At 48.3% G+C, this 22465-nt stretch overlaps 1 protein-coding gene across 6 annotated transcripts in view; it reads left to right on the top strand.

The window, feature by feature from the left end:
* DIP2C (DIP2 acetate--CoA ligase C (putative)) overlaps positions 1 to 22465 on the top strand; it is a 413428-nt gene that overhangs the window by 328175 nt on the left and 62788 nt on the right. For all 6 annotated transcript variants that reach the window (XM_078450509.2, XM_078450506.2, XM_078450507.2 and 3 more), the window contains 7 exons: positions 345 to 546; positions 6039 to 6148; positions 7383 to 7463; positions 12820 to 12943; positions 13390 to 13511; positions 14574 to 14685; positions 14773 to 14882. In XM_078450509.2, coding sequence (XP_078306635.1) covers positions 345 to 546; positions 6039 to 6148; positions 7383 to 7463; positions 12820 to 12943; positions 13390 to 13511; positions 14574 to 14685; positions 14773 to 14882 — 861 coding nt within the window. The remainder of the gene's footprint in view (positions 1 to 344; positions 547 to 6038; positions 6149 to 7382; positions 7464 to 12819; positions 12944 to 13389; positions 13512 to 14573; positions 14686 to 14772; positions 14883 to 22465) is intronic.

Here is a 22465-nt window from a genome sequence, read left to right as displayed (position 1 = left end):
TCTTGGAAAATAACTAAACAGACCAAGATTAGGGGTCACGGGTCTGCAAAACTGGCTCCCACCATTCACTTGGGGATGTCACAAGGAATAGTTTTTGTTCTGATCTCAAGAGTGTATTTTTTTCCTCAAAATTTCCCTCCTTAGTGCATGTGGTACTCCACAAATCCCACATAAAATTAGCCAGTTTGGCTGGATTTGGAGAGACACCCCTTCTCTTGGCATCTTCACCCCACTCGGATGGCGTGTGCTTGCTCATGTTACAGACGGGACTTTGCACCGTCTGAACATTTGCTTCGTGTCTGTGGCACCTGTTCTAACCCACTTCCTCCCTCGTGACTTTCCAGGCAATTGACAGCATACATCAAGTTGGGGTTTATTGCCTGGCCTTGGTTCCAGCAAACACCCTCCCCAAAACCCCACTCGGTGGGATCCACTTGTCAGAAACGAAGCAGCTCTTCCTGGAGGGCTCACTCCACCCCTGCAACGTCCTGATGTGTCCCCATACCTGTGTCACAAACTTGCCTAAACCTCGACAGAAGCAGCCAGGTATGTCCCGTGGCCTGGAGAGTTGTGTGGAATCTGGGTGGCTCTCTGGAACCAGGTGCTGTTGGTGCCCTGTGGACCAGGCCCCATGCCTGTAGGTGGTTCTTAACCCCACTCCTGTCCTGGTCTCCACACTCCCAGGGCATAAACCTGCCCCCCTGGATGGTGGATGAGGGGCTCTCCTGGGACAGCATGGTTGGCTGGGAGCCCGGCACCTGGGGGCATGTTGGGAAGGAGCCCTATGTAGATCCCAGTGGAGTAGTTGACCCTCGGTCTGGCCGGGTGGCATTTTACCAGGCATGGAAGCTCTCAGTCACGGTTTCCTTCAGATGAGAATAATGCTTCCTTACCTGTCTCATGGGTTATTTAGGTGTCAAAGCCTAATAAGTGTGGGAAACTCTTGAAGCCTGTGCGGAAGTCTAGAAATTCATTTGTGACGTTGTAAGAGTGAACGTGTGTCTAGCGCTTGGGGGTTTGGGGAACATGTTCTTACCCTTTATCTGACTTGGATGCCTAGCAACTAATCAGTTATGTTCTTTCAGGCTGCATAGTCATCAGTGGGAGAAAATTTATCTCCAGACCGTGGGAGGTGAGGGCCCAGGTTTTCTGCTGGTGCAGTGACAGGAGGTCCCAGGGCGTCCAAGCAAGGAGGGGCAGGCGGTGGGGTCACACACTCGGGCTGTGCTGGCCCCACGGCCACTGTTTCAGCATGTTGTACTAATTAACGTGTCTCTTCTCATGGAGGCTTGCGTGGTAGGCACTCTTCTGTCCCTGTTTCACAAATGAGGAGAATGGGTCACAGAGAGGCGGGGGGTTGATGGGGCCAGAGAGTGACAGAGGCAGACCCAGACCCGTTGACTGTTTGTTCCACCCAGTACAGCGTGGCTGCAGGGCAGAGCCGACGACGAGTCAGCCAGACACCGTTGGGTCACCTCTGGGCATAGCCCACCTGGTGGTAAATGTAGGGACTGAGGCCGACGCCCCGTAAGTGAGATCGGATGAGAGGGTGGGTGGGTGGTCCTCAGTAGGGTGAGGGGAGGACGCGGATGCTGCAGGAGGAAAGGGTTGCCCCACGCATGCAGACAGACTTGAGTCCAGATCTCGAGCCTGTATCCCTTGTCCTTACCCCCTCCCACGATGCACATGTGTTCGTGAGGACGTACACGTTGTAGCCTTGCGGTTCTCTCCTCTGCGTGGGTTCTCATGGAAAGTATGGAGTCATTGTCTGCTTTCTGGGCACCTTGGCTTTGCAGTTATCTCTGCTTTTTGGTTTTCTTCGGATTTCTGTGCTGTTTGTTGTTTTCTCCCATTCTAGGTTCTAGATCCCCTGATACCTCCCTTCGTTTCTTTTTCCTCTCAGTCCTTGGCTTATACAACTGCAATAGCAAAACATAAAGTTACCACTGACGAAGTATCCATTTCTTTTACGTTTCGCGGGCACACTGGCTGCAAGCGACGAGCCCCCCAGAACACAAAGCATTGCCTTTCTGTGGGCATATCAAAACGATGGAAAGTCACCTCTTTATCTCCTACTGTCTCAGGGCATAAACAGCCGTGGGAAGGTCAGAGCAGTGGCTCCATGTGGGTGTGTTGGTGTCTGTGAATGGAATCGATCATGGTGTCAGGCTCCTTAGTGTGTCCTTGCACACATTCGGCAGTGACTGACTTCTCCCTGTCTCCTGCCCACCTCCGTTCGCCATCAGACACCTCCACTGGGGGCCTGGCCACCAGTGGTCCCGGGTGCAGAGAAGCTCACGGCAGAATTCAGGACAGATACTCATGGTGGGGGTCATTTGCAAAGGCCCGATGTGCTTCCAGAACTACGGGGCTCAGTGCACCTGTCGGATGTCAAGGCAAAACCTGACTGAATGGAAAGGCCAAGGTGCTTTGCTCGAGAGCAGTGTCGGGGCACCTGAGGACAGCCTTCTTCCTCTGGGAAGAAAGGATGAGCTGGGAGGTTGGGGCAGTTTAGATATCACGGCTGCAGCATGGTGAATGAAGCTTTATGTGATTGATTATTGTAAGGAAATAATTTTTTTTTATTTTTTAATGTTTGTTTACTTATTTGTTTTTGAGAGAGAGAGTGAGAGCGCGCAGGGCAGGGGCAGAGAGAGAGGGGGAAATAGAGAATCTCAAGTAGGCTCTGCACTGTCAGCACAGAGCCCGACACAGTGCTCAGTCCCATGAGTTTGGGATCATGACCTGAGCCGAAATCAAGAGTTGGAGGCTTAACTGACAGAGGCACCCAGGTGCCCCTGAATAAAAGCTGTTTTTAACAAATATTAATGACAGCACGAGGTGCTGGTTCACTTCCCTACCTCAGCTAACGACCTATAACGTACCTCAGACAGGTGACATTTCCCTGAAGCCTCAGTTTCCATAAATGTAATGAGGGGGTTGGATGTGGTGAGTTTTAAGTCTCCTTTGGAATAGACACAGACTGTGAACAAGTACTTGTTGTGGCCGAAGCATTTAGTGAGGCCATTTTTCCATGAGGGTGTTGCTAGATGCTTGAAACAAAGCTCCTAAAACTTAGTTTGTAGATGATCTAGTTGCCTCTTTTAGCAGATGAATTCATATTTACTGAGCTAACAACGTGTGTGTGAGAGTATCTTAATGGAGCACAAAATGTTAAAAGCCCTTTTGGGGCGCCTGGGTAGCTCAGTCGGTTAAGCGGCCGACTTCGGCTCAGGTCATGATCTCTCGGTCCGTGAGTTCGAGCCCTGCGTCGGGCTCTGTGCTGACAGCTCAGAGCCTGGAGCCTGTTTGAGATTCTGTGTCTCTCTCTGTCTGACTCTCGCCTGTTCATACTCTGTCTCTCCCTGTCTCAAAAATAAATAAAACGTTAAAAAAATTAAAAAAAAAAAAAAAAGCCCTTTAACCCATCAGTTGGGGTACCAACAGTATTTAACAACTTGAAATACAGCTCCCAGTGTTACCAGTCCCTGGGACACAGTGTATCTGAGCAGCCAGAGGGCAGCAGGGGGAGCAGCCGCAGACAGCACTGCACCTGCTGGGGAGAAGGGGAGGAGCGCGGCCGGGCTGGCGGGTTCTGCACCCAGAGGACACAATATGTGCTGTGTCCCCTGCGTGACACAGTCGGGTAGTAATAGGAAGAGGACAACTCTGATATAAAACTCCCGACCTGCCCATTTCTGCATCTGTAAGTGGGAGGGGAGGGAGAGAACGCAAATGTGAACTTCAGTACCTATTTTTGGGTCCATCTCAACCTTATATTTTCTTTTTTTTTTTTAATGTTTTACTTTATTTTACAGAGAAAGTGTAGGAGCAGGGGAAGGAGGGAGGGAGAGAGAGAGAGAGAGAGAGAGAGAGAGAGAGAGAATGAATGAATCCCAAGCAGGCTTCACACTCAGCGCAGAGCCTGATATGGGGCTCGAACCCATGACCCTGGGATCATGATCTGAGCTGAAATTAAGAGTCAGACGCTCAGTTGACTGAGCCACCCAGGCGCTCTTCAACCTTATGTTTTCAAATCATGAGGCGGTGAAGTCTGTGAGGATGTCTTGCACCACACCCACCTCATTTGGCAAGGCGGGGGGAGACCCTTGGTTCTTGGGAGGGGGACAGATTTTGCAAATAAATGCCACAGGAAAGCACCTGTCTCCCAGCACCATTTGGAAAAAAATAATTCTTAAGTCTACCTCGGGGGAGAAATATGTGAGGTCTGAGCTTCGCATCCAGTAGAGACCAGCGCTGGGGAAGGAGGGACGAGCTGCCAGCGCCTCAGAATAGTGCTTCTCCCACCCTAGTTTGAATTCTTAAAAAATTACGGAGAAGACTTCAAGCCAGTTTAGGCCAGATGGGCTTCTCAGAAGAGCCTTCCTGCCCACCGGCGGCACCAAGGAGAACGCCACAGACGCCAGGTCAGGAAGCGGAGGGCCAGTCGGCTGGACTCCGGGTTGAGCCTGTGCACCATCCAAGCAGCAGCCACATTCGCTTCCCCGTACGCCATGCTGCCTTGTCTTTTCATCCTGTTAAATATGGAAAGACCGCTCCTCTGTTGCAGAGTCTTTATTACCAGCTGAGAAAAATGCAGGCAGTCCCAATCTGCCACACCTGACCATTGAGACCTGCTGTAGCAGAGCATGGAAGGTGTATTCTGTGATTCCACAGAAATAGCGTCACGGCGCCTACAAATTGCCTACGATGAAGCCAGTGAGCAGGGGCCCAGAAATCTGTGTCATGGGCTATTTTCCCGATTTCAGTCCTGCTGGAAGTGCCTGCCTTCTCCCAAAACGTTGAATGCTTTACGGCAGCCCAACTCTGGATGGGCATGTGTCTGCAGAGAAGAATGTCACCTGGAGGCGGCAGCCCGTGCCCTGCCCATCTTCCCAGGGTGCCTGGGGGTCATCATCCCGGCAGCTGCTGGCCTCTACCCCTGAACCTGAACCTGTCTTACCTGCTGACACACGGCTCTCCATGTGCAATAACAGAAGGCAACATATGCCCTGATTCAGAAGCTTGTAAGGTGGCCTTTGGCAAAGGTGAAACAAGAATTGGATTCAGTAGTGACCTTCAACTTGTATTTTATTAAACCATGGACTAAACACACATGGCTGACGTCTTTGTTATTTCCGCTCCCTTCTTTAAGCTCCCTGCCTGACTCCTTGCCGCCATCTGTGTCACACACACACTCACAGCTGACCCTTCCCTGGTAGACGTGCATACGTGTGTGTGATCAAAACAAAGTGAATGATTGTGTTTTGAGAAACCTGGGGGGTGCCCAGGATTTCCTGCAGCTAGACATTGCGAAAGAGTTTCTGCAGTTTTTTAGGAAACTTGTTTCTTTCATTGAAACAGAAGAGAAAGCTGTCAGACTAGATTGCATCTGTTTTTTTTTTTTCTTGTGAAATGTTTCATAAACAGTAAAAGGAGTGCTGGTAATTGAGTCTGTGATGGTGGTGTAAGAGGAACTTTGGCCCGACAGGAGCCTCTGGGCTTGGTCTCCCGTATCTCTGCGGGGCCGGCGAGAGCCCAGAGCTGTTCCATCAGTGAGATAGGTGACTGTGCCCGTGCGGCGTTACCCCCTGCATTATAAAGGTATTTATAAAAAATGTGCGATAGTTTATGTCAGTGGTCGCTCAGTGACAAGCAGGGACACTGGGGAACACCACACAGGTGATCCCAGAGTCCTGACTGCTTAGCAGTGAGACACGTCATGGTTTACTGCCTCATCTTCAGCATTATTTCTCACAATCATCCAAGTGGATAGATCGCAGCATCCCACCAACTGGCATTAGAGTAACAGCAGCGGGTTTGGGAGATGCCACCGGGATCTGGTGAAAACGTTGTTTTACCCTGTAATCGAGACTCGCTCGTGTCTGCCATCATTCTCATTGTTGGGACGCATTGGAAGCCCTGTTCCGATAAGATTTTCTCAGAGCTCAGCCTTTCAGAGGGTTTCCCCGAGCCAGCTCTTTGCCGAGGTGGGCGGTCATGTTTTAAGTTGACTTGTTTCCTCACATTCTTTCCAGAAATTGGCCCTGCCTCTGTGATGGTGGGGAACCTGGTGTCTGGGAAGAGGATCGCGCAGGCCAGCGGCAGAGACCTGGGCCAGATAGAGGACAACGATCAGGCCCGCAAGGTGAGAGGCGGGCGGGGTTCCTCTCCGAGCCCTGTGCCCGCACACGGCTCCAGACGACACCGCCGGCCGGCTCAGCGCCTGCCCCTGAACTTGGGCGTCCTGCCCTCTGGGTCCCGCGCGCACGTCCGTACGGTCTCACCACAGAGACGTGCGTGGTGGGGGTGCCGTGTCGCGGGACGCTGCAGAGGGTCAAGGGGGTGGGAGGAGCCACGGGTGCGCGAGCTGAGGCCCGAGGCCCGCTCTGTCCTGGCATCCTGGGGCGCTCGTTCCTGATGAGCCTGCCAGCCCTGGCGTGACACCCAGACGGCCTCACGGCAAAAGGCTTCGGCCCTTTAACTGGTGGAATTCAAGAGAACAGAAGTGCGAAACCCGGGTTGGCAAACTGGCGTCCTTAACGTGACCTCGGGGGCTAGAGGAGAAATCTGGGGCCACACCCAGCATACATGTCCCATTTTGTCATGCGTACTGCAGTCCCCATTATCACCATGCAGACTTGAGGACTCTGATGATTCACCAAAAGGTGACCCCTGTCTGTATGAGCTACCAGGAAACATGACAAAGTCAACCGTTCAAAATATTGTCAGTTTGGTAACAAATAGAAATACGTTTATTTAAAGCACTTGGTTACCGTGTTCAGCCCTCACAGTACATTTCTATTAAAAAAGTGGATTAAGGGATCTACCCAGGTGTTTCCTGTGATTAGACCTGAGGTGGGGCTGACCTTCCCTCTCCACACTGACTCGGTAGAGTACACGTGATCTGTGTGATTTGCAGTGCTGTTGGGAGACCTCAGGGAATGACCATTTGGAAACAACACGTGTGAGAGAGCCCAGTTCAAAAGCAGCATGGGTCTGATCTTGCCATCACAGCCCCCAGAAATCACCGTCTTCTGGGAGGCCGGAAGGGATTTTCTGTGCTGGCTGCCCCTTGCATTCCGGGAACGCGCCTCCCAGCCTTCGGCAGGTTGTGGGGAGACGTCTCTGAACAGGCGCGGCGCCGGCCCCTGTGACTTGCGAATCCCAGCCAGACGTGGAAATCCAGGTCACGCAGGAAAAACCCTCTAAGTGCTGGATTCTTCTTCTAATTGTGACGGGGAGGCCCTCCTTCCTCCACGGAAAAGCGATGCTTTAAGTCACCTGAAAGCACCGAAGCTAGCCTGATCTAGAGGTGTGAGTTTAAATCTGAACGCAGGGTGCCGGGATGGCCTGGGCCTAACGGCTGTGCTTTGTTCCAGTTCCTGTTTCTGTCGGAGGTCCTGCAGTGGAGGGCACAGACCACCCCCGACCACGTCCTGTACACGCTGCTCAACTGTAGGGTGAGGCACGCTGAACTCAAATTTCCCGGTCGCTGTCCTGTGGCTTTGTCTTCTTCCCGCCGTAACCCTTTGACTTCAGTCTTATGTGATGTCCTTCATGTTATTTATTTGTGGCTATTTTGACTGAGATCTTTATGGATCGTTTCAGCAGTATCTTTTTTGCATTATTTCCCCCCCAAAATACAGGGAATGGGTCAGATCTGTGGCACGTTTTTGTCTTTTATTAGTGAACTACTCTCCTGTAAGTAAGAAGTTGTGCTTTCATTGTAGACTTCAGTCCTTGGGAACGAAAGTCTTTTCTATTTTCCAAGTGTAATTAAGGTTTGTGTTGGCGTCTCACATTGGAAAAGCAAGCTCTTCCAGTATTGTTTCATAGGAGGACTTAAGAATAAGACCTTATATATACTAGTAAGTAGTATTAACAGTAAAATTAGATGTGAAAGCCTTAATATACTTAACTTTTATTTTTCTGCCGTGGAAATAAAGTCTGAGAAATAGAAATAGGTCTCTTGACAAGTATGGGTATATACAGTTGTCAAATTATGGCTATTCAGAGTTGCAAAATACCAAAATCTTAATGTGCAGAGGTACCTCTTGCCATTTAAAGTAATAGATCAGAGACCAGTAAAAGGCAATGCCAATCACGTAACTGGGTTTCTCATTTGGATACCCAGTTATCAGGCCAGCGTCCATGTGATGTGGCTCCTGGAAATGACCACGGATGCTCTGATGACCTTGAGTTGCCATGTGGGCTGAGTTGACCCGGTGGGTCATTTATTCTTGTGTCTGTTCAAGACTGTCCCCCAGGAAGAGTCTTAGAAAGTGCTCCTGCTTCCCTGACCTCTGTTAGGGCCTAGTGGACCCCATTCCCTGGATTGACTCTTCTGCACTCCCAGGTGTGCTGCAGTAGGAAGCATAGTGCCTGGGCTCCTGAGGGTCTGTTCAGTTACCCGAGGCCCTGAAACATGTCCACCCTGCTTTTCTCCTCTCTTTCCTCCATCGGCTCCTCCCTCAGCTTTCCTGACAGTGTTGCCCAGCGGACAGTCTTCGGCTCTGTGCTGCCATCCCGATTTCTCCTTAATCTTTTGTGCTGACTTTCTCCACCCTCTACGCATGACATTCATTTGTCCTGGGGACTGTTCCTCCTCCGTGGTCTCTCAGTGGCCCTCCAGAGTGATGACTGTCACCTGTCCTGGGAAGGACCTCTCAAGTCCCTTCAGCTACAGTTTCCCCAGCTGCTGCAGCAGTGCCGACACGCTGGGTATGGTGTGTCCTCCGTAAGCGCTAAGCTGCGCAAAAGTAAGGGACAGGTCCGCGTCACCTTTTTGACCCTCCCCAGTGTGGCCCCCATGGTCTCTCCCGTTTGCAGTGGGGGTGGGAATCTGCCCGGACCCCTTGGAGGCACAAATAGGCAGCGTAAGGAGGAGGAGACCACCCTGCAACACACACGCAGACTCAGAGATGATCCGGGCATGTTCACAGATGCCCCACCCCCGCAGGGGAGGAAGACAGAGCTGTTCTAACCACATAGAATGACAGGAGTGGCAGCATGGGGGCAGAGCCCTCAGATGGTCGACTGGGGTGACACCGGGACACTGGGCTCCTCGTCAGCTGATCTGGTCTGGGTGATGGCGCTCCCATCCCTGACCCCATGGTCATGGTCATGGTCATCTGCTGTAGCTAGACCCTGGATCGTTTGGGAAAATGAGTCACTCGAAAAAGGGCTTTGTTAGAAACAGAAAAGTGGACAGGGTGGGGAGGAGATCAGAGCCATGAGTGAATCCACTTTGGGTCAGCACAGAGAGAGGTGGCTCACTGGTGGCTTTCCTTTGGACATGGCTCTGGACGTGCAGGCAGCTGTCTCCTGAGCCAGTCTAAGGGTCGGACCTGTCCCCCACCCCCGGCCCCACGTAGAACTTACAACAAACGCTCAGCCGTGGCTGAAGGTCGTAATCACCATGTTTATGGTGGTGGTTTGTTATTTCCACATCAGTCGCCCTGCTGGTGCCGCACTATCCCGTGGAAGTATAGTGCAAGCCACACACGCCGTTTCACGTTTTCTAAAAGCAGTATTTTAAAAAAGATGGAAACCGGTGAGGCTAAATGCTGATGATGTCTAACTTAACTCCGTGTATCCACACCATTGTCTTCCCAGCACGTGGCTCACCACGTTTTCAGGCTCGCCTCCATCCTGCGTGGCACAGTCTGTGGATTGTGAATTTGGCGACTTGACAAGGCTCGTAGAAGCCGGTGAACCATTTGGCACCTGCGAGAGCAGCTCTCTTGTTGCAAACAGTGTCCACTCGTATGCTCTTCACCACGGCCAGAGCTGTCGATAGAGCACAAGCTGTTATGTCAGATTTATAGTAGGACATGGGGACATAATTCATTGCAAATCATGGAAAACTTACATTTTGGAGCTTGTTTCCATACAAAATACCATCTGTTACTCCTTTTAACAAACATCAGCCAACTCTTTGTAACTTTTTGTTTGTTTATGACAGTTCCTTCAAATTTTCAAATATAAATCACATTTGGCTTTTTCTTAATTCCTTAGTATTTTTTTCATTTGTTATTTAACCTAATACAAAACTTTAAAGTGGTGCCAAAATTCACAGTCCCTAACACTGAAATCTGCAGACTTTAGAACAGGGGTTGGATTCTGTCATGATTGCACCCAAAACTTATTTTTGGAAAAGTCAGCCCTGATTTCTCCAGTGAGGTGGTTTCACTAGAACTTTCTTTCTCTGGAAACGTCACCCTTTCCTGTGGCTGGGGATGGGGTAGCCAGGCAGCCGTTGACCAGGGCTACTGGGCTGCCACTTCTTGGACTGCTCGCCAGTGACCGCTCCTGTTCTGCAGAGCCGGCACCGGGGCCATTTCCCCAGAGGTGGGGGTTGTGCTGAAGCTCCCACAGGGAATCTGGGGCTGGGTGTGGCCTGTGCCCTTGTGGGCTCGTGAAAGGTGGGGTATGGACATGTTCAACCCTGCATGTAGGGGAGGGGGCGTTGAGAGAGGCTCTGGACTGCCTGGGAACCAGTGCTCCTGGCCCCAGCGTGGCACCTTCTGGGGGCTTGAGGACAGTGTGGATCTCCAGGCTCCCTATCGCTGACTCTGGAATTGGACGCCCCCCCGCCCATGGTTACCACCTGTGGCGGGAGCTTGTCTGTTCACCGCCGTAAACCCAAAGAACTGCAGACGGTGTTGTGAAAGCTGTTTCAGAGATCAGTAGGGCTGAAGGACAGCATGCCAATTAAATTTCACCTTTTTTAAGTATGTCAGTGGGAATTTTCACAGACTAGGACCAAAACATCTTTTCAGATATGCTTAGGCTAATGGTTCTGAACCACTGATACCTGGCAATCTCTTAGGTTTTGTCTCGTGATGGAAAAGTTGATCATTGATAGGGGATTGGCATCGGATCTCTGAAACTCAGGAGGTCAGCTCCAGAATCTGAACAGCCCAGAGCGGGAATATTTGCTACTTAAGACAAGCAGACCGTACCAGCGGCCAGAGGGTGGGGACAGAAAGGAGGGCCGAGCTCAGTGGTAACGTACAGATGAGCCCTCTGTGCTGGCACTGCCCACCGTGGCACACTGCCACCCACCGGCATCTGTGGCTGGCCAGGAAGGTAGTGCTGGCTGTCCTCCAGGACAGCTGGTGCGTGAGTGTCTCGGCCGGCAGGATGGGCTCCCCCCACCGCCAGTCTGGGGATCAAGGTGGTCCTGGGCCTCCCCATCAGCTGTACCATCTCACTTTGAAATGTTCAGAGGACACTTGGCTCAGTGAGTGTGTTCATTTCAGTTCCTTTGGACAGGTGTGGTCTCCAGGAGTGGGTGCTTGGGAGTGCCTGGTTTTGGGGGCACCGAGCTCTCACGATTGGGCCGCATCTTGCACCTCAGCCTCCCGGGTCTGTCTGGTTACCCAGCTTTGCCACATTCCGCCGTGGCTCTCTCACCTTACGCGTGCCTCCATTTTCTCATTTTTTAACCTTCCTCGGAAGGAAGACAAGGAAAATGTGCGATGAGAAGGCTCGATTCAGAGAATCGTCACTGACCTGTCCCCACGGAAACCAGTCCCAGCCGGTGGGAAAGGGCAGGAGCCCTTGCAGTCCCAAGCGCTGCTTGTGGGTCAGGTCATGAAGGGGAATGAGTTGCTTCCTGGACCTCCACACAACAACCAGTTATCTTGTGGACGATTTTGGCAAGCATCAAGCACCGGTGTTTGTAATCCTGATCATAAAAGGTGGTCCCACACACCCCACCCAGAGCAGGTGTTTCCAACAAACAGGCCATTTTGACAGGAATTCTAATGTGTTTTCCCAGCACCTCCAGTCGCTAGGCCACCACTGCCTGTTTTTAAGGGACCCCAAGGGCCTGGTCACTTCTGTCCACGCAGTGTGACCCCCTTCTACACTAGCACTGCTCACTGCCCTTCCCTTTGGACTTTTCTCTCCACACATGACCTTTGGGTCCAGGACGCCTACCGCACCCGCAGAGTCCCCGAAAATCACCCGTGTCTTGCTGTTCCTCCTGCTGCTGCTGGCTCGCTCTATCTGTGGGAGCAAACGGTGTCGTCGCAAATTCCGTGGCGTGGAGTCTTCCTGGCCCGAGACACAGAGGGCGGCCTGCCCTTCACCCTGTCAATTGCTTTAATATAGGGTTTCATCATGAAGAGCAGGGTTTAGATTTTATTTATTTTCCTCAACTGTTTACTTTGAAATAATTGGAGATTAGTAAGAAGTTGCAACAACAGTGCTTTTAAGGTATTTTTTAATCCAAATGTGTTTTCCACTTGTTTCTATGTGTGTGATGTTCTACATAAAATGAATTTGATGAGTTCGTTTTTCACTTTACTGGTTTTTTGGTTTGTTGCTTTGTTCATTTGTTTTTTTGACCTCGACTTTTAACGTGGTGTTTCTTAAAAACGTGTTCAAGTTGTTTTATTTTTCCTGCTGGGTCACCACTGACTCTTCCTGCCCTTGGCAATTGTACCAAAGTCCCAGAATTACCAGGTTGAATTTTTTTTTTTTTTTTTTTTGGTACGTTTAGCTATTCTTTAAGTCAAAGAATTATTCTTGAAAACATCTTTTGTTGACAGAAGTACATCTAGATGTCTCTTTGGTGCTGCCCTTCTTGGCCAGTGGGAAGGAGAGGGAAGGGACCACTGATAGGGGTCTTTGGGGGATGACCAAAGCGTGCCAAAACCGATCGTGGATGGCCGCACAGTTCTGGGGACACACTAGTGCCCGTTGAAGTGTGCATTTGAAATAAGGTGCCTGGCTGGTACCTGCAGTACATCTCAGTAAAGCTGTTATGTTAAAAAAATCCCACCTGCTCATTCTTGCAACCCTCAGGGTGCCATAGCAAGCTCACTGACATGTGTGCAGCTGCATAAGCGTGCCGAGAAGATCGCCGTGATGCTACTGGAGAGAGGGCACCTGCAGGACGGGGACCACGTGGCTCTCGTCTACCCACCAGGTGAGAAGGCAGTTCCCCAGCCGCGTGCGGGGTACCTTGTCGCCCACGCCCTAGCTGACAGCCGGCATCGTGCTCTGTGTGGCTCCCTAGGTCTAGTTGCGGCCTCTTGCAGGGCGGTGCTGCATGCTGGGTGCCTCCTGAGGTCATACATGGGGCGAAAGTTCGCAAAGACATTTGTGTCCAAATTTGTTTTGTTCGATGTCTGAGCTAGTTCATTTAAGCAACAATAATTAAATCCTTCAGTAAACTGGTGACGATAGAGGTGTGAGTAATTCCTTAGAGAAATGACAGAAATCAGCCACCTGGGCCGCTTGGGCATCTCATGCCGAAAGGACAGGCGGCGGGAATTGACAGCACAGACAAGAGTCCGTTCCTGTCGCAGCCCCAGGCTGACACCTCTGTACCGGGGGCTGTCACCTGAGCACTTATGCATTCCTCCTGTCTAGGAATAGACCTGATTGCAGCTTTTTACGGCTGCCTGTATGCGGGCTGCGTGCCCATAACCGTCCGCCCCCCGCACCCGCAGAACATCGCCACCACGCTGCCCACCGTGAAGATGATCGTGGAGGTAACCACACCTGGAAGCACTGGGGCTCCCCCGACTCCCCGCCCCACTGGGGTTCTTTTCCTCCTCCTCCACCCACTCCCTGGGCTCTCCTCCTTCCCCCTGGGGTTTTCCTGCTCCCCCCACCGGGGCTCTTCTCCTCTTCCCTAGGGATCTCCTCCTCCTTTCCCCTGGGGCTCTACTCCTACCCCCCCACACCCGGGGTTCTCCTCCTCCCCCCACCCCGGGGCTCTCCTGCTCGTCCTCCTCCTGCTCCCCCCGGGGTAGGGCCCTTCCTCCCACCTGTGCCCTGGTCCAAGTATAGGTCTTCCAGATGGCAGAACCAAGGCAGGGCTAGCTCTGGGGCTGGTGGGGAGGATGCGGCCTCTACCATCTAGTTCTGGAAATGGGATTTCATGATTTCACTCACTTGTGGCATTAGGGGCTGGGGTGGCTTCCCTCATGCATTAGAGTCGCAGGGCCCTCAAGAAAGTGACCCCTCTCACGGGCGTCTGTAAAGACAGTGGGAGTTTTTTGCACCAAACTGATGAAGAAGTCATATATTTTTCTGAAGTTCTCTGCTGAAGATTTAGAAGTGTCCCATTCCTTTTTGAAAGCGCAGATTTATTTTAACTTTTCTTATGCTTGGGGAAGTTGAAGAGGATTAGAAAAAGGTTTTCTCCTTGGAGGAGAAACCACGAGGGACAGCTTAGTTTGGGGATAGCACACGTGAATTCTTTTTGTGGGTGTGTGGGAGTACTGTCCAGGCCACTTCTCTGTTTAGAAAGTCGTGGCCGTGTCTGTGGAGACACATGGCGGTTTTTGTAGATCAGAGCTGACAGAGTGGTTGGTTGGGACACTCCTTTCTGAGCACGCTCATAACCGTGGCTACTCCTCGGCTCCAGGAATTTCCAGGGGCCTCAGTGTCTGAACTCTGGGTCCGCGATCACATCCTGGCCGTCATGCTGGCTCCATGGGAGGCAGCCTGGCCCGCTGTGAAAGCCGCTGGCCTCGGGGTGTGTGGTGAGCAGCTGGCCGTGCGCGACCACTCACCTCCTTCCTCCACAACTTGTTCTCTCACCTCAGGTGAGTCGCTCTGCCTGCTTGATGACAACACAGCTGATCTGTAAGTTGTTGCGGTCCCGGGAGGCAGCTGCGGCCGTAGACGTCAGGGCGTGGCCCCCCATACTGGACACAGGTCAGTCCTCAAACCAGCCAGACACCTGTACCTGCTTGTCTGCTTTGCCGTTGGCTCAGACATGCTAATGGCTTTGTTTTGCTCCAGACGATTTGCCAAAGAAACGGCCTGCCCAGATCTACAAACCTTCCAACCCAGACACGCTAGCTTATCTTGACTTCAGTGTGTCCACAACGGGGATGCTGGCTGGAGTGAAGGTTAGTGACACGGTCTGCACGGTGGCACACGTGAGGGGTGTGTGCTTGCGCTTCACTGAGGCCTTAGGATGCACGGTCACTTCCACGGTTACCTCGGTCAGCCGACTCTTTCCGAATGTCCCAACTATCTGTGTGTGTGTGTGTGTGTAAACACAGCCTCACCAGCCCCTGATAAAACACTGCGTGCGTTTCTTCCTTGCTGGCTTTCGAATCCCAGTGTTCTGTTGTGAAACTGTGTGCTCTGGGATTTCTAGCTTTTGTACTGTGGGTTCTGTTGCTGTGTGCTGGAGGACGGCTCATGCTGTGACCCGTGTTCCTATTAAGGCACGGAACTAGAGTGGACCCCTGAGCAACTCGGGGGGTGAGGAGCGCCAACCCCCTGCACACTTGAAAGTCCACGTGTAACTTGGGACTCCTCCTGACAGCCTGCTGTTGACTGGAAAGCTTACCAGCGACCTAAACAGTCGGTTGAAACCTATCTTGTGTGTTATATGACACATCATATGATGTTAGGCGTGTTACGTGCAAGTGTGCGTATCACGTACACATAGTACGTGGTATGCAGCGTAATATGTACTGCATTCTTACGTAAAGTAGTAAGCCAAAGAAAATCGATTAGGAGAAACATAAACGATTACAGTCCTGCACTATAAAAAGTCTGTAAGTGGGCTGGGGCACACAGACCCGTGTTGTTCGTGGGTTCGTTTGCTATGCACGTCACCTCATGAGGACCCTCACAGCTCTGGCAGTGTCCTTGCCAAGGTACTGGTACATCCTCAGTAGCCTCAGGAAGTCCTTTGCCCACCTTTGGGGGTCTGACCACTCAGTTTGTGTTATTTACTGCATTGAGTTCTCTTTCTCTACCCTTTTCCCAATTTTTTTTTATCGTGGTTGTACATACATGACATAAGTTTACCACAATAACGCACCCAAGTGTGTGGTTCAGTGGCGTTGAATATTCTTACACTGCCGTGCAGCCGTCCCTCCCTGCCATCCATCCCCATGACTCATCTTATCTTCTAAAACTAAAGCTCACTACCTATTAATAACTCCCCATCCCCTCTCATCCCCACCCCCATCTCTGTGATTTTGATGGCTCTGGGGACCCCGTAGAAGTGGAGTCATGTGCACTGTCCTCTTGTGACTGGCTCGTTTCACTCACCGTAATGTCCTGGAGGTTCATTCACGTTGCCGAGGGCAACAGAATTTCTTTCTGAGGCTGAGTTAATATTCTGTTGAATGTGTGTACCACATTTAACCTGTCCGTCGATCCCTCAACGAACACTAGGGTTGTCTCCAAGTTTTCGCTCTTGCAAGCATTGCTGCTGTGAACACAGACATACGAACATCTCTTCGGGTCTTCTGGGTATATACGGAGAAGTGGAATTTTGGGGTCGGGCGGTAGTTTCCGTCTTTAACCTGGGAGGGAGTTGCCATACTGTTGCCCACTGTTGTTCCTAATGATTAGTGATGTTAAGCATTTTTTTCACGCAGTTATTGGCTGTTTGTAAGTCTTCTTTGGAGACATGTCTATTCATGTCCTTTGAATCAAATGGCTTGGTTTTTTGTTGTTGAGTTTTATAGGCTCTTGGTATATTCTGTATATTAATTTTCTCCTCTTCTTTGGATTGCCTTCTTACTCTGTGGATGGTGTCTTTTGATGCACAAAATCTTTAAATTTTCATACAGTCCAATTCTGTGTCGTTTTTGGCCTGTGCCTTTGGTCACATCCAAGAAATCATTGCCAAATCCAGTGTCATGAAACCTTTGTCCTTTGTTTTGTTCCAAGAGTTTTATTGTCTTAGGTCTTACATTTCTGTCTTTGATCCAATTTGAGCTAACTTTTCTGTGTGGTGTGAGGTAAGGGTCCAACCTCGTTCTTTTGCATTTGGAGATGCAATTTTCTTAGCACTTTGTTGAAAAGACTGTTGTTTCCCCAACTGAATAGTCTTGGCACTCTGGTCAAAAATCAGTTGGCCAATATATGCAAGGGTTTATTTCTAGGCTCTCTGTTCTGTTGATCTGTATGTCTGTTTTTATGTCAGTACTGCACTACTTTGACTACTGTATATTTGTATTAAGTTTTTAAATCAGGATGGGGGAGTCCTCTGTGTTTATTTTCAAGATTGTTTTGGCCATTCAGATTTCTTTGAGATTCTGTATGAATTCTATGCATTTTCTACTTACACAAAAAAGTCATTGAGATTTTAATAAAGATTGCACTGAGTCTGTTTTGTTTTGGGTAGTATTGACATCTGTGAATATGGTGTGTGTTTCCATTTATGTGTGTCTTTATTTTTTAGCAATATTTTATACTCTTAATTGTACAAGTCTTTCACCTCCTTGGCTAATTCCTCAACATTTTATTCTTTGATGCTATCGTAAATGGGATTGTTTTAATTTCCTCTTCAGATTTTTCACTTAATGTATAGAAATGCAAATGATTTCTGCATGTTGACTTTTTATCTTGCTACTTTAGTGAATTTACAATTTTTAACAATTTTTTGTGTACGATATTTAGTGTTTTCTACATACAAGTTCATTTAATCCATGAAGAGATCATTTTATTTCTGCCTTTCTAATCTGAATGCCTTTTATTTATTTTTCTTACCTAATGGCTTGGGCTAGAACTTCTAGTACTATGCATAGAAAGAGTGAAAACAGGCATCCTTGCCTTATTGCTGATCATAGAGGTAAAGTGTTGAGTCTTTCATGGCTGAGTATGATGTTTACTGTGTTCTTTATATATGGCTTTTATTCTGTTGAAGCCCTTTTTTTCTACTCCTAGTTTATTGAGTGTTTTTACCATAAAAAGATGTTGTATTTTGTCAGATTTTTTTTGCATCAATTGAGATATCATGTGTTTTTTCCCCCTCGTTCTTTGAATATGATATATTACATTGATTTTTTTAAGATTTTATTTTTAAGTAATCTCTATACCCACTGTGGGATTTAACTTTATGGCCCCAAAATCAAGAGTCACATGCTCCTCTGAGTCAGTGAGGTGCCCCCATTGATTGAGTTTTCATTTGTAGAGCCTACAATCCCTTACAGAAGTAAATCCCACTGATGTATAAGCTTTTTAATGTGCTACCGAATTGGGTAAGTGCTTTGTTGAGGATTTTGGCATCAGTGTTCCACAGAGATACTGGTCTGTAGTTTTCTGTTTTTATAGTGTTTTGTCTGGCTTTGGTATCAGAGTTTTACTAATCTCATAGAATGAGTTAAGAAGTGTTCCCTTCTCGGGGGCACCTGGGCAGCTCTATCGGATAAGCGTCGGACTTCGGCTCAGGTCATGATCTCATGGTTCATGGGTTCGAGCCCCACATCAGCCCCTCTTTCTTTTCCTCCCTTGTTTGTGTGCACATTGTCTCTATCTTAAAAATTAGTAAGTAAACTTAAAAAAATAGTGTTCCTTTCTCTTTAATTTTTTGGAAACGTTTGAGAAGGACCAGTATTAGTTCATCTTTAAATGTTTGGTAGATTTTAGCAATGAAGTCATCAGGTACAGGGCTTTTCTTTGCTGGAAAATCTTCTTTACTGATTTGATCTTGCTTTACTGCTTTTGGTCTATTCAGATTTTTTATGCTTTATGATTTAGTCTTGGTAGGCTTTGTGTTCCTTTTTTTTAATTTTTTTTAAACTTTATTTATTTTTGAGAGAGACAGCACGAGCAGGAGAGGGGCAGAGAGAGAGGGAGACACAGAATCTGAAGCAGGCTCCAGGCTCTGAGCCATCAGCGCAGAGCCCAGTGTGGGGCTTGAAACCACAAACCTGAGATCATGACCTGAGCCAAAGTCTGACGCTTAACCGACTGAGCTACCCAGGCACCCCAGTTTTGTCTTTCTTCTTGATAATTTGTGTTTCAATTTCCATGAAACGGAATTTCTTCATTTCATATAGGTTGTGCAGTTTGTTGGTGTACGACTGTTCATAGTACTTTCTTCTAATTATTTTTGTTTCTGTAGAATCCATAATGTCCTCACTTTCATTTCTGATTTTAGTATTTTGAATTTTCCTTCCTTTTTTCTTAGTCCATCTAACTAGAGGTTTGTCTGTTTTGTCGATCTTTTTGAGGAACCATCTTTTGCTTTCATTAAGTCAACTCTTCCTCTACCCTCTGTTTATTTATGCTCTAATCTTTATTACTTCCTTTTTCTGACTTGGGGTTTAGTCTGTTCTTTCTGTCATTCCTTAAGTTGTAAAGTTTGGTTGATGTGAGATCTGTTTTGTTTTTTAGCCTAAGTTTTCATGTAAATTTCTGCAGTCAAACTGCTTTTGCAGGGCACCTGGGTTGGCTCAATCAGTTAAGCGGCTGACTTTGGCTCAGGTCATGATCTCATGGTTTGTGGGTTCAAGCCCCACATCGGGCTCTGTGCTGACAGCTCAGAGCCTGGAGCCTGTTTTGGATTCTGTGTCCTCTCTCTCTGCCCCTTGCCAGCTCGCACTCACTCTCACACACACTCTCTCTCTCTCTCTGTCTCTCTCTCAAAAATAAATAAACATTAAAAAGAAGTTAAAAAATAACTTTTCTGTTACTCATTTCCTGCATTACTGTCTTGTTTTGTACTTAGTTGATTTTTTTTGTAGCGAAACATTTGAATTCTTTTTGTATATATTCTACAGCTTGTGTCACTCAGGTGACAGTGGGGGTTGAGTTGAACACCCTACAGTTGCAGTACTCCAGTTTGGATTATACTCGCTTAATTTCAGGAACACACAAAACTGCTCCGTGCCCGCCTTTCTCAGTTGCTGATGTCACAAAGTTATATCTTTATATACTGCATGGCCCAAAATATGTAGTAGCAAGTCTTTTAAATGCATTTCTTAAGTCTCAAGTTATATAGGGAAAAAAGTGGAATTTAAACCCAAAGTTACAATAACAATCATTTTTTCAGCTAATGATTTTTTTTTTACCATATTAGTGTCTTAAATCATGTAAAAAATGAAAAGTGGAGTTACAAAGTATTGCTACAATTATGCTAGTATTTATAATTGAATTGTATTTACTTTTGCTGAGATCTAAATTTATTCACATGACTTTGAGATATGTCTAATATCTTATTATTTCAGTCTGCAGGAGTCCCTTGAGCCTTTCTTTCATGGCAGGTCTGAGTGTAATTGAGTACATTAATGAGTACTTAAATGTGATGAGCTCCCACAACTGTTTTTTTTTTTAAATGGGAATATCTTACTTTTTCCAAAATTAATTACCATTGATTGCCCAAACTTTCCTCGGGAAGTTATAAGACTTAAACGGATTCCAGAACTCCAAAGAGTCTCATCATTTTCTGACACAGTTGTTGTCTGGTTGCTATGGAGACAGTCTTCCCAGAATCCTCTCCTCTGCTTTTCAGTAGAATCTGAGGTGACACACCAAATAAAGTGTAATATCAAATAAAAGAATTCTTCAAAAGCTTTTTGGAGTACAGATTTCTTTTCATACCAGGGTGAGTGGCTTTGAGCTGCCTCCTGTCATAGCCAAACAGAAACACACACTTGTGATTGTACCATTTTCATGGTCTACAGAAGTGGGGGCTATAATGTTACATCTTGATTTGATAAAGATACTTACACGTGAAACAGATGAAGTGACGTGACTCTTGGTAATTCCACTTAATAGAAATGTAAACCCTAGTAATCCCAGAGGGATAAATAATTAGACTTTTCTCTGAAATCTTCGTAAGTTTTTATTAAACTTCTGATTGTTTGTTTGATGAGTACCTGAGGTAAAATATGTTGTGATGTCATTTAATGAAAACCCATTTGCCTTAAATACTGAGAGGCGTAAACAACTGAAATCATCTGGTCATGGTCTTCTCATTGAATTCTCTTCTACCTCTTTGGTTGCACATGTCCTCATGTTTCTCAGAAATTTTGATTCGGTTTCAGCTTTTGGTCCAAATGTCATTAAGTATTCAAATATAGAATGAACGCTGAGAGAGTCTTAGCCAGTCATCTGTTTTCCCCCTAACGGGCACTATTTCATGTCTGATTTAGTAGAAGGCCCATGAGTATATGTTTATGTGTTCAATTTAAGTTTTAAAACACTAACCATTTAAAAGTTTAATTTGAACTCTGAAGATTTCTGATAGACCCTGGAGAAACGTTTTCACTTCAATGGGGAAGTCGTGTGGAGGACCCTTCCCTTCAGATCAGTGGCCCTCTGGGCTTGCCCACAGGACCCTGTCATACTGGTGGTGGCTCTCCCTTCCACCGAATGTGCAGCTGCCGTGTGCCCAGGGAGTGGACACTCACGTTAACGTCAGCTAAAGCAAAACTGCTCTGGAAGGTAAACCCACCCAAGAGAAGAGCTGAGGCACATCCCGGAAATACATGTAGTTGCCCTCATCCCTGCTTCCTCCCACTGTGTCTGCTCTCACCATCTGTTTCAGAGTAGGGCATTAGAGCTTGTTGTCTGGGGCTTTTCAAAACGACTTATCCAGGTACAAGTCTGACTTCCTAAGAATTGGGAGTTTTTCTTCCAGCGTGGGCTGTTGGGCTGTGTGTTGGCAGGTCCAGGACTGGTGCTTGGAGACGAGTCCTTTAGCTTTCCTGGTTGCGTTTTTCTTCATCTGTCTGTGCTCCTGTCACTCTGATGAGTTCTGCTTGTGCTTACTCAGCCTCAAGACCCAGAGCACACTGGGGTCCCCCAGGGTGATATGAGAGCCCCTTCTCTGCCCTCCTTATGCTCTCTGCACCCATTGTGAACGCGCTCACAGGCCCTGCAGTTACCGGAGTTCTCTCTCAATTTTCCACTGGACCCAAACTCCTGAGGTCAGACAGAGGCTGTGTTTTATTCTTCTTTATATCCTGAGCACCTAATACAATGCCTGAGACATAGCATGTACTCCATTAACGTATTCGTATTTGCCGAGCTGAACTCTTCTCAAGCTATAAATAACGCCTGCACAGAGTAGGGGTTCAGGCAAGGTTGGTTTTAGTGGCGAATCTGGGAACGTGCCTTATTTCGGTAGCTAGGATTTTGCTCACTCCTGATCTAGTGGGCGGGCAGAGGTTGAAGGCGTGTTTCAGAAACCCAGCCTTGTTTCTTCTTTAAGCAAATATCGTGGCCTTAACAGCAAGTGAAAATGAGCTGTACGGGCTCACGTCTCGAGCACTTGTGCATCACCTTGTGTGGATTGTGCGGCGGATCCATCGCGAAACCTCCCTCCACCCACAGCTTCCAGCAGGGCTCCCACGCTTACCACAGAAGCGGCCCTGGCCCTGGCTCCTCGCCTCTGTTGCCGGCGCGACTCACGGGTGCTTCCCCCAGGCATTTGGGCGGGTCGCCCTGAGTATTAGGGTGCTTGCTCCAGCCCCCCACACGGTTGGGCTGCATGGGACGTTCACTTCATGTTAACTCCAGATGTTTTTCAAACCACAAACTTGGGACCATTTTCCTTTTCCTCTTAGGCTTGATTGGCTAGAAAGCTTCTGTGAGAAAACTGATTTTATGAGATATATTTTATGCCGTTTGGCAATAACTTCCATCGCGTGGGAGTCCTCTTACTGTCACCTCAGTGATGCGGGGAGACGGGGGCTTGGCTGTCGTCCTGTGACTAACACTGGTTCTGGCCCGA

This window comes from Panthera onca, chromosome B4 (genome assembly GCF_046562875.1).
Source record: "Panthera onca isolate mPanOnc1 chromosome B4, mPanOnc1 haplotype 2, whole genome shotgun sequence".
NCBI lineage: Eukaryota > Metazoa > Chordata > Mammalia > Carnivora > Felidae > Panthera > Panthera onca.
The sequence above is the reverse complement of the archived record's forward strand: the minus strand, read 5'-3'. Positions and strand labels throughout refer to the sequence as shown.